Source organism: Kogia breviceps, chromosome 18, assembly GCF_026419965.1.
Source record: "Kogia breviceps isolate mKogBre1 chromosome 18, mKogBre1 haplotype 1, whole genome shotgun sequence".
In the NCBI taxonomy this organism is placed as follows: Eukaryota; Metazoa; Chordata; class Mammalia; order Artiodactyla; family Physeteridae; genus Kogia; species Kogia breviceps.
The window spans coordinates 30506508-30523991 of record NC_081327.1 but is presented as its reverse complement, the minus strand read 5'-3'; the positions used below and the strand labels follow the sequence as shown (position 1 = coordinate 30523991).

General features: G+C 48.9%; 1 protein-coding gene across 2 annotated transcripts in view; it reads left to right on the top strand.

The window, feature by feature from the left end:
* Positions 1-17484, top strand: part of GNAO1 (G protein subunit alpha o1) — a 170765-nt gene that overhangs the window by 78294 nt on the left and 74987 nt on the right. For both annotated transcript variants that reach the window (XM_067019709.1, XM_059045710.2), the window contains exon 3: positions 8337-8478. In XM_067019709.1, coding sequence (XP_066875810.1) covers positions 8337-8478 — 142 coding nt within the window. The remainder of the gene's footprint in view (positions 1-8336; positions 8479-17484) is intronic.

Sequence of the window (17484 nt, the reverse complement as noted above, 5' to 3'; positions counted from 1 at the left end):
GGAAAAAAATCTTTCTGTTTTGCAATTGTTAGATGTTTTTCTTACCTGGTATCACCCATCACCCCCCCATCTCAGGGATGCACTAAGATAGATGAGAGGCCTATGATACAGTGGAAGGGCCTCTGGAAATTTTGTCCCTGCTTTGCCACAAGCTAACCATGTGACTGTAGGCAAGTCTGTCCTCTCTAAGTCACAGTTACCTACCCAGGCAGGGGGCATCATGGTAGGAGCGTGACCTTTGTCATCAGATAGTATCACAGCTGATTTGGCAGTCGTACAGTGTCACTAGGAATGCCATATACCCCTTTGACCTGCCGTCCTTAGGGTGGTGGCCTTTAACCTCTTGATCACAATATGGCTGCCATGGCTCCAGTATTTACTTCGTCATGCAACCACATGTTAAGGCAAGAAGCCAGGGAATGGCTGGCAGAGGGACAGCCAGGGACACGGGGGCAGTGGAGAAATGAGGGGACCGGAAAGCTGTTATCAAAGGTCTGTCACTGGAACAAGAAGAGAAAGTCTTTCTCAGAGGCATTTCTAGCCAACTCCCCTTCAGTCTTACTTGAGCTGGATCACATGGTCACTCTTAGCTGCAAGGGAAACAGGGAAGGGAACGCACCATGGTGAGAAGGGAATGGCTGTTGGGCGGCAGCCAGCGTGTCTGACGCACATACCCTTCAGTTGGCCCTTGGCAGATGCCACTTTATACCGTTAACTCTCATGTTCTCAGCACTAGCTTTCTCACCTGGAACGAGAGCCCTGGGAAAGCAGGGACCAGGCTGAACCCAAGTGAAACATGTCAGGAAATTCCTATTGATTGACGACTTTACCCCTTGTTACTCGATTCTTCTCTCACAGCCAAAATGATCCCCCTGTTAATAATAAACACCAGTGTCTGTCTCCCATTGAATATGATTTGTTGTCCTTTCAAATAATATGTGCTTTTTTAAAATGAAACAAAACAAACATGATAAGAAGAGAGTAAAAGAAAAATCACTGAATGCTACCATCCAAAAGTGATCTTGTTGATATTTTGTTAAGCATCCTCCCACGTCTTTTCTCTCTCCTGCCTTCTCCCTCCAAACCCCCACCTCCTACCAACACCATCACACACAAATCTAGTTTTATACACATGGCTGCGTGGGGCACACGTTGTACTCTAACCGGTGTTTTCATTTTACAATCCTGTCAGTGTCTGTTGCTCCGGTAGGTTCTGTGGAGCCCCTAATTGCTGGTATGTGGCTCATTAACTCACTGGTATCTCACTGTTGCCTGTTTGATTAAAACTGTGTTCTCTGAAGCCAGGGTGGTCTTTTCCCCCACTGGGGAGGGCTGTGGCTCTAGGGCCAGAGCCACATTGCTGATCAGGTCTCCCCAACGACTGGAAATTGTTGTCAGTGGTCACACGAGTGAAGCCCTGAGCGCTGACCCTAACCCAGGCAGCCCACATGTGATGAGAAACACATTTTATAACCTCATTAAGCGGCCCCCAAATCAGGAAATTTAGCTTTTCGACCCACTGCTGCTCCTATGATGTTCATTAGGTAAATGAGCAGATTCTGTGCTCCAGTCTGGACAGTGCCCCCTCTCGCTGCCCCATCTTCCTTCCTGTGGCTGTGAGCCCTGCTTCTCCTCCTCCGGGGGGCAGAAGGGGTCTTCCCATGGTGTCCGGCCTCCCTTCTGCCCCATGGCCCCGGATCACTTCCTGTCCTCAAGAGGACAGACACCGGATACCCAGCACCCTGTACTTTCTCCCCCGGCTCCACTTAGCAAATGCAATAATATCAATAACAGTCATCATAACAGCTGAGCTGATTGAGTGCTTCCTGTGCCAGGCCCTCTTCTTCACATACCGTGGCCCAGTGAGGGTAGCCACTGTTAATTACTAGGCCCATCTCCATGGAAAGTTGAGGAAATTGAAGCATCAAGCAGTTAAGGAAATTTCCCAGTCACACGTCTCACATCTGGCTCCAAAAGCACCGCCTTAATCTGAACTCTTGAAGGGATTATTGTGGAGGATGGAGAGATGGTCCTGGTGCCGGGGAAAGGGTGCTGATAAAAGGAAGCAGAGGAGGGGCATTTAATCCACCATGGAGATGGAGTGAAAAATCATGTGTTCCAGCAGCTTAGAGTCTGTGCATTTGTGAACCTCCAGAAATGGGGGGTAAAACTGTGTGTGTTGGTGCATTTGTCACAGTGTCAGAAGCATCTGTGATTCAGAGAGGGAGAATGGCTGCTGGGCCAGATGATCCTCCAGGGTCCCTTCCAGCTCCTAAGCCTGTGGTTCTGTGACCATATAAGGCCACTGTGCCTGGGGAGTCTCACTGCAGCTGAGTGCAGTCCTGCACTGAGAGGGGGAAGCAGAGAGCAAAGGGAGCCCCAGCCTAGGCCCCCTGCAGGGTCTCCAAGGCAGCAGAGAGAGGAGCTGGGATAGGGGAGGTGGGGTGGGGGGGGGAGTGGGGTCCCGGGGGGGGAGTGGGGTCCCTCTTTGATCGCCTCTTCCCAGAAAGCTCAGACCTGTTCCAGCCGCTTGGCTGCTACCCTCCCTCTCTCTCCCCATTTCCACTTGGGATCTTCTCCCTCAATTGTGTTGCCAGGTTTACAGAGTCCAGCTGGTGGCTCCTGTCCAAAATCAAACACTCAAGGCTGCAGAATCAGCCTTGCTTGCTCCCCAGGTTTTTTCTGGTTTGGTAGCTTGGAAAACCCCACACCCCTCAGAGTCCCTGAGTTTGGGGTGGGCACCAACACAGTATCTAGCTTGACCCTCCTTTGCTACCCTGGCTCTGAAGACATAGGAAATCTGGTGAGTTCCCACCCCAACACACACACACAGGTCTGCCTCCTTTAGTGAGCTCCTTGGAGAGGGGTGGGTCTTGTGCATCAGTGTAATCCTGGTTCATGTAGTTATGTCCCACTTACCCCCTGAGTACTATTCAGAGCCTAGCCCTGTGCCAATTGTATGGAGAGCAGGAACTGAGATGAATGAGATGTGGTACCTGACCTCCAGGGACTGATAGGCTGGTGGTAAAGACAGAAAGTTAATAAACAAGTGCACTAGGAAATGGTCTTCCAAGGTAGAAAACATGTTTTAGTCATGACTGTATTGGCTGTAAGTGACAGAAACCCAAATCAGATTAGCTTATGCAAAAATAAGAGGGAGTTGTTTGACTCATATCACTCAAAAGCGTAGGGATAGGGTTAGCTTCAGGAATAGCTGGATCCAGTGGCTCAGATGATGTCACTGGGACTTGATTCTGCACTCTGTCACTCAACTATGTAGATGAAGCTTGATTTGTCTGGGGCTGCTGCAGTGTGAGATGCCAGAGGTGCCACATTGCAGCCTCACTCCTGCTTTCCAAATCCTGGCCTGGTCTCCTCCAGGGCTCAAACCTGGGCTGTCACAAGAAACCAGAAACCAGACTTCCCTGGGCTGCCTCTCCAACCCCTAACCAAATACCTCCTTTCCTTGCCCAATACTCCTTGGGCTGATATTATAGGAGATTTTTTTTATTTTTTTATTTTTTTTACGGTATGCGGGCCTCTCACTGTTGTGGTCTCTCCCATTGCAGAGCACAGGCTCCAGACAAGCAGGGCCAGCGACCACGGGCCCAGCTGCTCCGTGGCATATGGGATCCTCCTGGACCGAGGCACGAACCCGCGTCCCCTGCATCGGCAGGCGGACTCCCAACCACTGTGCCACCAGGGAAGCCCTAGGAGATGTTGCGATGCTCACTTTGTATGGGAAATCTCTGGGTTCTCTGGGAACCTAGATATAGGGATCCCAGCAGAAGAAGCAGTCCTGCCTGTCAGCATCCACTTGGTGGGCACAAGCACGGCCTCGAATGCCATTGTCACACTTACTAGCTGCGTGACCTCGGGTAACTGGGTTAACCTCTTTGATCCTCAGTTTCCTCTATCTGTCAAGAGAAGATAAAATTATCTCCTAGGTTTGTTTTGAAGATTAGATGAGATGGTGCATGTAAAGCACTTAACACAAAGACTAAATCCTCAAACATTAGCAGCTGTTATGATTCTGCTTCTTTTGTACCACCAGTGAAGGAAATTCTATTTGAGGGATTTTGACTTTAGAATGAAGATATTATCACTAACACCTACTATATATTATATACTTACTATACAGTAGGCACTTTACATTTATTCCTCACAGCAGTTCCTTGCGGCTGAGGAAACCAAGGCCTGAGGGGTTAAATCCTTTTCCAGGAACACACAGCTCATCAGTGATGGAGCTGGCGACCCCATCTTTCTGACTCCTAAGCTCTGACCACTCTCCGGAATGAGATGGGAAATAGAAAATAAAGGGGCCTTAAGTGATACTTTTAAGGATATATGACTGAAATCAATGCTGGGGCGAGGGGGTAAGGAGCAGAGAAGAATGGGGCATGAAAGAAATCCTGAAGGACTTACACTAAAAAAATCCAGCCTTTTTCTCTGAATGGTAGAATTATGAATATTTATTTATTTTTGGTGTTCTGTATGGTGCAACTTTTCTATGGTTGAGTACTTACTACTTTGTAGTCAGAGGGAAGGGAAGGTGTAAAATTCTACGCTGAAGCAGGAAGCCCTATTTTAAGCTAATATAAGCCAGTTTGAACAAGTTTTGCAACCAATAATCATTATTTGAGCAATTTTTGGCCAAACGGCATCATTTTTGTAAACCCTGAATGAAGCTTCTCTATCTTGGGCCACCCCAGGCACCAGTGGGCAGTATTCTGCCTAGTCCAGTCTGAGGCTTGAGGGGTGGCAAAAAGGACTGTGTACTCAGAGACCCAGGTGCTGCTCCTGCACGTGGCTCTCACCCTGCCTGCTGACAGCCATTAGGCCAGTTACTCAGTCTCGCTCAGTCTTTTCTAGAGGTGGGTATAATAAAATCCTACCCGCCCTACCTTGTTAGGTGGTGTAAAGAATTAATACTCACAGGTGTGAAAAATGATAGTCCCATCCCCTGGTAAGTGATAGTGATATCACTATCAATAAATGATAGTCCCATCCACCCACACTGGGAGAGTGGCAAGGCCTGCTGGTCCAGAATGAAGCATGAGAAACTCATTGCACTGGCTTCTTGGGAGAGTGTGTCATGGGGACCAGTAAGTCCAGGCTGCACCTCTCAGGTCACCCAGAGGTCACCCTCTGAGGGGAGTCTGGTCTTGGAGACTTTTTTAGTGATGGTTCTAGAGTTTACAATATGTATCTTAACTTATCATGCTTTACTTTCAAGTAATATTATGCTACTTCATGTATAATACAAGAATTTTTCAACAGTATATTTCCATTTTACCCCTCCCATCCTTTGTGCTATTATATAAATTTTACTTCTATGTAATAAATTTTCAGCCTTTTTCCTCTCTTTGCTTCAGTTTGGATGGTTTCTATATCTGTGTCTTCAAGTTCACTAATCTTCTGTGTGTCTAAATCTGCAGTTAATCCCCTACAGTGAAATTTTTATCTCGGATATTGTATTTTCATCTCTAGATACTAAGTTTTGTTCTTTTTTATCTTCCATTTCTTTACTCATTATACTCATGTTTTCCTTTAATTTCTTGAAAATATTTTAAATAGGTGTTTTTGAGGTCTTATTTGTTAATCCCATCATCTCTGTCACTTCTGGGTCTGCTTCTGTTGACTGATTTTTCTCCTGGTTATGGGTCACACTTTCCTCCTCCTTTGCATATCCAGAGATTTTTTTATTGGATGCTGGATATTATTAAGTGTCTGGATTTTGTTGTCCTCATTTAAAGAGTGTTAGATTTTATTCTGTCAGGCAGTTAAGTTACCTGTGGGTCAGTTTGGTTTTTTGAGGCCCATTTTTCAGTTTTGTCAGGACAGGTCTAATGTAGCCTTTACTCTAGGGCTAGTTTAGCCCTACTGCCATGGCGTGAGCCTTCTGGGGTTTCTGCCAAATGCCCTAGGTGTCAGCTCTCCACTCTGGCTAGTCGGAACTTGAGCATATCCCAGCCTTGGGCCAGCTCTGGGAGGTGTTCACCTTATAAGCTCCCTGACACTTGTTTCTTGAGCTCGTAGAGTCTCACTCTTCAGCCAGAGACTCAAGGAGACCCCTGTTCAGATATCTGGAGCTCTCTCTCTCTCTGCACTTTTCTCTCTGGTACTCTGCCCCTCAATTCCCAGTCCCCACAGCCTTCCTGAACTTTTATCTTTACCCCATCAGCTCAGTAAGACCCCTGTGCTCTGCTTGGGTCCTCCCTCCCTGCGCTGAGGTCTGGTAGACGCCTCCAGGCAGAAAGCCAAGGCAATCATAGGACTCACCACGGTTTGCTTCCTTTCTGTTCCAGATCACGGTCCTGTGCTGCCTGTTCTCCAGTGTCTGAAACTACTTGTTTAATGTATTTTGTCCAGTTTTCTGGCTGTTTACAGTGGAAACTAACAATTCCCTTTGAGATCCCCCTGGGTTGTGCACCAATGCCTCAGACTGGGTGTACACTCAAGAAACTTTTACAAAAACGGAGTCAGGGCTAATAAAAGTCAGTGAAAAGGCAATAGGGTCATTTTGATCTGCTTCTTAGAGAAACTCAGGATAAAGACTCACAACCCAGCACCAAGTCACATTTTATAACAGGAATCATTAGTGTCCATCAACTGACGAATGGATAAGTAAAACGTGGTATATCTGTACATGGAATCTAGTTTAGCAATAAAAAGAAAGGGAGCACTGATGCATGCTACAACATGGATGAACATGCCAAGTGAAAGAAACTAGTCACCAAAAATGATACCTTGTGTGATTGCATTTATGTGAAATGTCCAGAATAGGCAAATTTATAAAAACAGAAGGCAGATCAGATGAGTGGTTGCTTACTGCTGGGGTAGGGGATGGGGAGGGACTGCTGATGGGTACAGGATTTCTTTTGGAGAGGACAGAAATGGTCTAAAATTAGCCTTTGGTGACCATTGCCCAACCTTGTGAATGTACTAAGAAGTACTGAATCACACGCTTTCCATGGGTGGATTGTATGGTCTGTGAACTATATCTCAGTAAAACTGTTTATACAAAGAAAGAAAACTTGTTAGCAGTTTTCTCCTGTACTGAAGGATGTAAAGGGCTGGAGAGGGGCTGTGGAGGTGGAAATGGAGGTCTGAGCTACTGTACGGGTTGGATGTACATGTTACAGGTAGCGTTCAGTCTTGGACTGAAAAACATGACCACAGGGGAGTTTGCATGGGGCATGACTAATGTTGGATGTTAGTCTTGAAATCCATTTGTCCTTTCTTAATTACCTCAACCATGAGAGGATTCTTACAAAGTCTTGGCTTTACCCCCTCTAGTTTTCTGTCCTCCCCAGACCCTTGTCAGCAGCAGGCGTTCACTGAGCGGCCGCCACCTGCAGGGAACAGGGACCTCAGGGCATGTCCAGCCTCAGCCCTGACCCCAGAGGAACCTGAGAACAGGAGGGCAGGGAGTGTCGCATGGCCTCTGAGAACTGCAGTGTCGCCTTCGTGCCCTCCGTGTCACATTCAGAGCCATCAGAATAAGGGTGAAACAGTGGTCACATCCCAGCTGAGGATGGGGAGTAGGCAACTCTTCTGTTGGCTTTTCTCTTGTCAAAGAGGAAGGTTTTAAGTGAGTGCTCTTCCCTTCATGAAAAGCACTGTAGGGCTTCCCTGGTGGCGCAGTGGTTGAGAGTCCACCTGTCGATGCGGGGGACACGGGTTCGTGCCGCAGTCCAGGAGGATCCCACATGCCGCAGAGTGGCTAGGCCCATGAGCCATGGCTGCTAAGCCTGCGCGTCCAGAGCCCGTGCTCCGCAATGGGAGAGGCCACAACAGTGAGAGGCCCGCGTACCGAAAAATAAATAAATAAATAAATAAAAATTAAAAATTAAAAAAAAAAAGCAGTGTAAGTTTTCTGTGAAAGAAAAAATGTATTCTTCGTTTGCAGGCTTCTCACAGGGGTCTTCAGCAGTATACTCCTAAGTGGATATTTAAGTTAAAACCCTGAGCTTTGCTTAAAAATACTAATGGTGAACATTTATCAAGTGCTTAGTGTATGTTCTAAGTGCTTTCAAGTATTGTCAACCCCTTGACTGATCTTTCTTTCACTGTACATAGGGAATGTAAAAAGACTGCATTTCTTTTTTCCACTGTTCTGTTTTTCAGATTAATTTTCAGTAATTTAGGTCGATGTTTCCTTTAGATTTTGTGGTTTTATCACAGCAGCTCAGTAATTCAGCATCCGAGCTGGGCCCAGCCCTCAGCCAGCTAAGCCGGGAGGTTGGCTGGGGTGGGGCTTCACATGCCCGCATGCTCGGTGCCAGGTGTGGACAGCACACTCATCAGGCATGCTGTGTGTGGTTTTGCTCTAGGATCATCCACGAAGATGGCTTCTCTGGAGAAGACGTGAAACAGTACAAGCCCGTTGTCTACAGCAACACCATCCAGTCCCTGGCAGCCATCGTCCGGGCCATGGACACTTTGGGCATCGAATACGGTGACAAGGAGAGAAAGGTAGGCTGCTGCGCCCATGCACACAGGGAGGAGAGGACCATCTCTGGTACCCGCTGCATCCTCTTTATAAGGCCAGGCTGCTGTGCGGGGACAGGACGAGACCGTGCTGTGTCACCCGCCAGTGTACCAGTCGACCTGGCCAATACAGTCAAACAGGGGCTCTGGTGATGAGCAAACCGCCACAGCACAATCGCCAAGAAGTCAATAGCCACAGAATTCCAGGGTTTATTTTGCAGATGAGAAAGGGTTGGTGACTGCCCTAAACTGGGACACTCACAGCATTGTCCAAGTACATGCCCTTGGGCAATTAACTTGAACAGAAAAAATATTTCTTAGACAAAACAAGCCCCACCTGGCCACCGTCTTCCCTCAGGAGAGCTTTCCTTACCTTGTTGGGGGGACCCTGAATCCCAACCATCCTCTTCCTGTGACCTGGAGCGTGAGGAGAGGAGCAGGTGGAGGCCTCCGAGCGCCTGGGCCCCTCCTTGGAGCCTCTGGACGGAGAGCATTAATCTCTAATTACTGCGTGGTTTGGTTACACATCATGTATATATCCTGTCTTGGCTAAAAAATCACCTCCCTCACAGAGGAAAACTATCCTCACCTTCTCTGGGTCTGATAAATCATCTGTGACAGATAGCTTTAAATGTAAAATTCAATATTTTATGCACAAAATCCTAATTCCATGCGACAGAGTCATCCCAGCTCAGGCTTTGCCTCCTCCTGGAAGATGGGAACTGGGTGACTGAGAGTGTGTCCAAGACCAGCCTGGGGTGGGGAAGCTGGGCGCTGCCCCTCTGCAAGGCTGTCTGGAAGCTGGTTCTGCAGAACTTCTCCCCAGGGACCAGCTTTGGATTTGGTCATAGAGCCAGGGCCTGCAGAACCAGGGGCACTGAGTTCTTCAGTCTTGTTTCCACTAAGTATTCACTGAGGGTACCAGGCCTTGCTGGGGATACAGGAACGAAACGAGCACAGGAGGAGTGGAGCTGGAGAAACCAATCAGCAAAGAGCAACTCAGATCATCAGAAGTAGCCAAGACAGGTTACAAGTAGCCAGACAAGTTACAGGGCTTCATTCATTTTTAATGATAATGGCCACAGTGGTTTTACAAATAGCTCTCTTGTATTGAACACCTACTAGCTGCCAGGCACTGTGCTAAGCACCTTACAAGTATTAACTCACTTTAGTCAACTCAGGCATTAAAGCCCAGAGCAGGAAATGCCTGGTATGATCTTCAGACATGGGACAGGCCACAGGCCTTTGGTCTTTCTGTCTGCCTTTTGGCCAAAGAGAGAGCATGGAGCCTGAATCTCAGTTAACCAGATGACAGGCCCAGTGCCAAAGCTCATGTGTCCACAGCTCACACCTTACACAAACACCCACACAAACCCACATGCACGTTGGCACACACAACCACAGCCTGTGAGATCTTCCAAGAGTATGTGTGTTCACCGCCACACCCACCTCCCAACCAGTCTTCTTTCCCCAAAACCTCCTGCCCTGAATATAACCCAGACAGTCAGTGTGACTTCAGAATACTTTTCTCCTTCAGTTTTGGAAAATGTTTGTTCTTCCCGGGGGGATTTTTTTTTTCCATTTTATTATCCTGAATAGAGAGGTGATTGCTTGGGAATTGCTAGGAAGATGATATATTAAGGACTATACTGTGGGACCCCTTGGCTTCTGTGGCTGTTCCTCTTCTGTGGGATTCCTGGTCGAGACAACCCTCAAGTAGGAGATCAGAAAAGGCTCCTCTGGGAAGGGAGACCAAGAGCAGAGTGGGGACTCCTGGAGAGTCCACTGGACACAGAGAGGAGCTGGACCCCAGTCCTCTTCTGGCAGGTGACACCATGGCAGATGCCTGACTAGTCTGCAGGGCAGCACAGGTTTGTCAGGCACAGTCCTTCTGGCTGGCAAAGGCCTCCAGGCCCTGGGGCACCTCCTCCTATTATTTCACCTTAGGCTAAAGTGAGCCAGGCAGCTGGAGAAGGTGTTTCCTGGGAGTGAGCTGCTCTGGATTTGCTGTCTGGGCAGCGGGGTGCAAGGATCCCCCGCCTGCCTGTATATCAGTTGTCAGGGGCTTGAGGTGGAAGGGGGCAACCACTTCAGACTGGGTGGCCAGGGAAGGTTCCCCTGGGAAGGGATATTTGTGATGAAACTCGACTATAAGAAGGAGCCAGCCATGGGAGGAGGAGGAGGCACAGAGGTTCTAAGCGGACACTGCCAGGGCCCTGAGTGAGAAGTGAGCCTGGCAAGTTGGGAATGAGAAGCTCTGTTCAGCTTGAACTGCGCCCAGGGACAGAGGTGGGCCCTGGGGTGTTGGACACCCTCCAGTTAGGTCTGCCTGCAGCTGGCCAGTTGTTGGTGCCCAGATGCCCTGACCCCAAGGCTGGGTCTCCATACTCTTTCCTCTCGGGTTCCCAGAGGCTGCCCACCTGGGGGATCTGCTGTTTGGTTGCTAGAAGAACCGTCCCATGCAGAGCCGACCCAGATTGGTGTTTTGGTGTGTAAAGAAAAGACCTCCTTCTCTCTCTTGGCTTCCGCATGTCCACCATTGTCCCCCCCACCCACGATGGCGTATCTGGAGGAAAACAGCCCCCACACCCAGCACCTGCTTGGGCCAACCAGCTTTATACTCTCCATACAGAGAAGCATCTAGAAGCTTCCTTGCCATACCTCATTAGAACAACGTCCTTGACTTCTCCTGGCACCTGGCTTGCCCCCCTGCCCTGGCCCCCCAGTGGAGGGAGGACTGACTGGTTTCTCCTGCAGCCTCTCTGGGGTGTGGACTCACCTGAGGCCACATGACAGTGCATGAGCCCAAGCCTGAAAGAGCCTCTTTGTTGGGCAAATGGCAGGGATCTCCTTATACACCACATGCCCCAGCGCCCCCAGACTACAGACTGCTCCCCAAAGATACCACATACTCCCACACTTTCAGGCCTCGGCTCAGATCACACCCTCTGCCTCTTGTGCCTTCTCCTCTCTCTTCCCCCTGGAGCTCTTCCTGCTCAGCAAGGACCAGCTGAGCTCCCATCTTTGCATGAAGGCTTCCTCTCCTTCCCCTGACAGCTCAGCTCAGCTCAGCTCAGCTCAGCTCAGCTCAGCTCAGTGCTTTCTCTGTTGAGCATGTATCTCGTGCAGTGTGTCACTCTTTCCTTAGAGCAGTGACCCTTGCGCTTCAGGGTGATCAAAACCCATTTGAGCAACTGATGAAAGCCATGAGCCTTCTCTCCAGAACCATGCACTCACTCACAGGTCCAGGAAATTTTTCATACGATTTCAGGGGGCTCTGGAACTCATAAAGCCCACCAGTGGAGCCTAGAATAAGAACTTCATTATATCTAAGGTTTTTCTGCTCGAGGCCTGTGTCATTCATCTTTGGGTCACCTCCCCACCCCAACAACCAGCACAGTGCTCAGCACATAGTAGGCCCACCCAAAAAAATCTCTTGAGTAGTATGACATTTCTAACTTTCTTGTTACTCAGAGAAAAAAGGAAAAGAACCTGTAATGTCATCACTACTGAACAGATGTTGACTGAGTACCTACTATATGTTTAGTTTGTGCTAAGCTCTGGAAAAAGATTCAGAGGAATGTGGGATGGGGCCTTGAAGGGGCTGGTCATCTTCTTGGGAGGACAGGGCTCATAGGCTCATTCCGTGAAGTGGTCAGGGAAAGCTTCTTAGAGGAAGTGAGGCTGGAACTGTCCTTGAAACAGAGGTATGGCTTCACAGGCACAGATGTAGGTGAGGAAAGAGACTTGAAGCAGAGAAGAGCATGAATAAAGGCCATGGGTTGGTGGTGACCAGAGGAGATTTGACTGATGGAGGAGGCCAGTGGCCAGGACAGAGGATTAGGATATGGGAAGGTGTGGGAAAGTTAGAAAATACAGTTAGGTCCAGATTGGGTAGGCCTTGGAAAGTATGCCAAGGGGTTTGGGTTTTATCCTGTTGGCAGTAGGCAGCCATTGATAAAGTTTGAGCTGGGGAAGGATGGGATGAAAGTGAGTTTTAGGAGATTATCATGATGGCATGTGCATGGTGGGCTAGTGGTGGGAGAGACTGAGGTCGGGAGGCATATTGGGAGCTACAGTAAGGGTCTCGATGGGAGTTGGAAAGGAAGGGCAACAAAGTGATGTGTGGTGATGAAAGAAAGAGACCTGGTAGTTACTTGGCTACTGGGGCAAAAGTGTAAGGATCAGGAAACTGGGACTCTAGTGTTACCGGCCTGGATGACTGGGAACAAGGTGACACCTCTGGCAGAAAGTCAGGAGACAGGCTGGGCGGGGCAAAATATGGTCTCAACTTCATGGGCTCCAGGTGGAATCAGCAAGTAGTAGATGGACTCAGAGAACTGCAGCTCCAAGAATTGAAGGTGATGATAATAGTTGCTTTCAATTTTTATTTTCTAGGGCTTGCACTAAACCATTTATATTAATTAAAAATTTTAATCCTAACAGCTACCTGTGCAGTGGGTGCTATTGTTATCCCCATTTTACAAAGTGACTTACCCAAGGACATTCAGCACAAAATATATACGTATATAATACAGATTTGTAACCCCAAGGAAACTACAATTCATGTGGCTCAGGTCCAGAGCAGAGTCCCATTTAAATAGGCACAGTCCAACCAGGCAAAACAAATCTTAAGAATCCCATTCTTTCTTCTGAGTTTCTCCAAAAATATGAAAAGGGACTCAGAGGGCGACTCCCACTGCTTTTCTCACAAGTCGCTTTCTGTCTTCCTCATGTCTGTCCCAACCCCCCTCTCTTTAGCTGCTTTCTCTCTTAGTTCCCCAGAGACCACGTCTCTGCTGCCAGCCTGCCAGGCTTTTTCCCTCCTGTCCTCTTTCTCCTCGCTATTCCACCTTTTTTCCTCCTGCTTTCTTCCTCCCTCACCTGCTGTATGCCTAGAAGGGGTTCCCTCTCCTCCTCTCCCTCTTTCCCTTTCTCCAACTGTTGCTCAGTTTCTCTCTTTCTTCTTCTCCCTGTCTCTCCATCTCCGCCTCCCTCCTTCCTTCCCTCCCTACTCACCCCCAGTTCATTATCATGTAAATTTTCTTAACTTTTTGAGTGGAGTCCCTCCCCCTCCTCCTTTCTCCGTCCTCAGCCCAGGGCCTGCATCTGCATCACAAAAGCAGAGAAACTTGTGTGGCAGAACTGACCTAAACTCAGACACTGGAAGAAAGTGGGGGAAACTGGACAGTTACAGGTTTAGGAGGTTCACTTGGACCACCGTGGGAGATGGGGAAAGTCTGTGAACAAGCCCATGTTATAAATTTTATCACACCCATGTGGATATAAAAATATACATAAAATTTATGTGCATATATAAATGTATACATGCACATGTATACATGTATACATACACAAGTATACATGTATACTTGCACATGTAAAGTACATTATAATGGGACAATAGCGAAGAGATAATGCTTTGAACTTGTATGAGGCTTTATTCAGTTGAAAATACTCTCATTTTCATTTTTTTCATTGTTTGTGCATACGCCTATTTCTCTCACTAAATTATAAACTCCCTGAGGACAGAATATAGATCTTATCCATCTAGTACAATGCCTGACACAAGAAGTATTGGATACTGCATTCAAATCCCAGCTCGATCACCAGCTATATGGCCCTGTGTAAATTATTTAACTTCCTTAACCCACAGTGTTTCTGTATGTAAAACAGGAATAATTCTAATACTGTCCCCTGTCATCTGTTGTAAGATTAAATGAGGTAATGCATGTGAAGTGCTTAGGACGGTGCCTGACACGTACAGCACTTACTGGGCGGCCCGGGGTCAGTGACCCAAGTGGGACTAAAGATCAGTGCTGGTGCTGGAATTGCTGCCCAGCCTCTAATGTTCCACCAAAAGGCTTCATTAGAACACCTCCTCCTTAGAGATAATGGCACTATTTGGGGAGGCAGAATCAAATTTCATACTTAGATTCCAGAATGTCATTGGATCTCCTCTGGTAAAAGAAATCTTGACATTTAAGTCACACAGCAGAGCGCTGAACACTAACTTTTTTTTTTTTTTTTTTGCGGTACGCAGACCTCTCACTGTTATGGCCTCTGCCGTTGTGGAGCACAGGCTCCAGACGCGCAGGCTCAGCGGCCATGGCTCACGGGCCCAGTCGCGCCACAGCACGTGGCATCCTCCCGGACCAGGGCACGAACCCATGTCCCCTGCCTCGGCAGGCGGACTCTCAACCACTGCGCCACCAGGGAAGCCCACTAACTTCTTTTTAATCAGGGGGATATGGTGGTGCCATCTCCACGGCGCAGTGCCGTTCACCCTGTGGTTTACACGAATTCTGAAACAGACAAAAGCAAGGATGCTCTCTGGTCTGTGTCTGCCTGAGTTCCTGGGGTCTGGAGAAACCGCAGCGGTCCTCAGTGGTGGTTGTCAGATCTGATGGGGGCTGGGGAGGTGACAGATGAAGGCCCAAACCTGAGGCCAGGAAGAGGCTTCCTCTGGGCAGCAGCATGTACACTGCCACGCGCTAGGTACCGCGCCGCTCCTCAGCTGTATCGGACCAGGCCTGGCCTGGCTCTGATCCCCTGCCCGCCCAGATTAATAGAGTTTGAAACTCCAGGCCATCTAAGTCTGCTGCTCAATTTTGCAGATGGTGGCAAAAATTAGGCCCCACCTGGGCCCAACAAGAAAGAGACTTACTCAAGGGATGACCTGGCAGGCCCAGGACTAGAACTTCAGGTTTTCTGAATCACTATTCACGTCTCTTTCCATCTCAGCAGTCTACCCCAAATCACTCAGCCAACTTAGGGCCTCGTTTTCTTTCATTTGCTTGGTTAGTCACTCATCCCACAGATACTTCATAAGCAGTCACATCCCTGGCAGACAGTGCACAGGGAGGTGGGTTTACATGCAAAAATGAAAAGATGAGGGATCCCATCTTTTGATTTCCAAGGCCTCCCCAGCTCTGCAGGGCTCAGTGCAGCCAGGTCGGCTTCCTCCCTGTGGTCTAAGGCTGGATTGGGCCCCAAGCTCTGTATTTGGGGCAGGCGTCTTTATTTTAAGCCCTGCCATAAAGAGTTCCAGACCTGGCTGCTAGTACCTTGGCCCAGGTTGACGGCACAAGTGGGTCTTCCTGGCCTTACTCCAAAAGGAAGAACCAACGCAAAGGAAGAACCAACTCAAGGGAACAGCAGGTTTCAAGTTGGGAAAGGAAGAGGAGGGATTAAAATTTCAGGTTTTTGAGATGTCCCTCCAGTTCCTCTCCTCCTAAGAGTATTCTTGGGTTTCCTCAGCTGCAAATGGTTGCCCCCTCCTCTGAACGCTTTGTCATTTTGGAGCTCCAGCCCCAGCTCTCCCTGGCCCTCTGCCTCAGGATGCCTCCCCTCTGCAGCTAGATAATGAGTCTGGAGGGCCAGGACAGTCTTGTCCACCTGAGCGTTCACCCGTCCATTCATCCACATTGGTGTTCCTGCAGTGGTGGGCAAGACCCATTTCCTGCCCGCAGGGTGCAGGCAAGGAGGGCAGATGCTTCAATAGACAGTGTTTTTTATTCTCGTGAAAGTACAGTGATAATGACATACCTCACTGGGTTGTCTTGAGGATTAAATGACTAATAGGTACAAGCTCTTAGAGAAGGGCCTGGCACACAGTAGGTACTCAGGAAAGCTTAGCCGTTATTAGCATCATGTGCCTTGAAGCAGAGTGACAACTACTCTCGTTTTCAAAGGTTGATTAGGCCTTACAGATGAACAGTGATAGGAGGGAGGCAGGCCCCCCTGGCTGAGGGCAGCCTGAGCTGAGTAAAGGGGAGCGCCGGGGTCTGAGCGCTCGTAGGAGGAGCCCTGCCTTTGGGTTCCGTCTTGCTGTCAACTGCCCACCCTAGAGAATCTGGAAAGCCGCAGCAGGCTTGGACTTCTTGCATGATTGGCATTTAATGAAGAGGTGCTGATGAGGGGAAGATGGAGCGTTCTCCACTGAGTTTTGGAGTTTACTGAGGGCTAAATAGAAAACCATTTTTCTGAATCTTGATAAAGTGCTGAACCATTCCCTGCCTTAGTAAGTCAAGTGTTGAGAATGCATGAGGGTGTTTCCTTGTTGATGGAGGGTCACACTGGGCCTCAAGGTCCTCTCCGTGGACTTCAGGGGTTGTGGTCCAGGCCCAAAGATGAAGGACATTCCAGGAGGAGGCTGGGCCTGGTATGCTTCCCCAGGACATTCTGAAGAAGTTACCTTTGGGACTAAATTGTTGGGAAAACAGTTCACCTAGGAGAAAGCCCACGTTCCTTCCTGCCTTGAGGCCTTTGATCCACAGGCACCAGGCCAAGCATGGACACGCTCCCTGGCCTTGTTCCTCGAGAAGCAGGGTGTGGGCTGCCATTACAGTTACAGAAGGATTATGGAGGTATTCCCTGTGTTGGGTTTGGAGTAGTCACAGCTTTAGCTTCAAATGGTACAGCACTTTCACTTGGGCAAGTCACAAAGCTCCTCTGGGTCTCCCTGTGCCAGTTAGGATATATTCGGCTGCACGTAAAAACCACACAACCAGCAGTGTCCTCGACAGTAGGGGTAGCCATGGTTTCCTGGGCAGGGACTCCTGAGAGTCGGCAGCCCAGGGCTGCTCCACAGCTGTGCAGCATCAGGGCCTGGGTCAGCACCTCGGTGGCTCTCTGGGCACTCATGGCTCCAGGATGGCAGGTGCCACCCTCTCACAAGGACTCCAGAGGCAGGAGGAAGAAGCAGCGCAGCCTGACTTCTTACTCCACATCAGCCTAGCAGCAAGGGATCCGAGGAAAGCAAAAATGTGGGTTTTTTGGCCACTAGTAGGACACAGAGGCAAGAGACAAGGGGCTGGGGGACAGCACCAGTCACCACCTGCCACCCTGCCTGTGGACTGTCATGGGAATTAGTAAGAACGTGAAAGCAGATGTACTGAGTCAATGGGAAGTCCAGTCCAGTGGCCAGGAATTGGGGAGGTACTCTGGGGGATGGGTGCTCCTCCAGGCTGGGGCAGAGGTGGGTCCTCG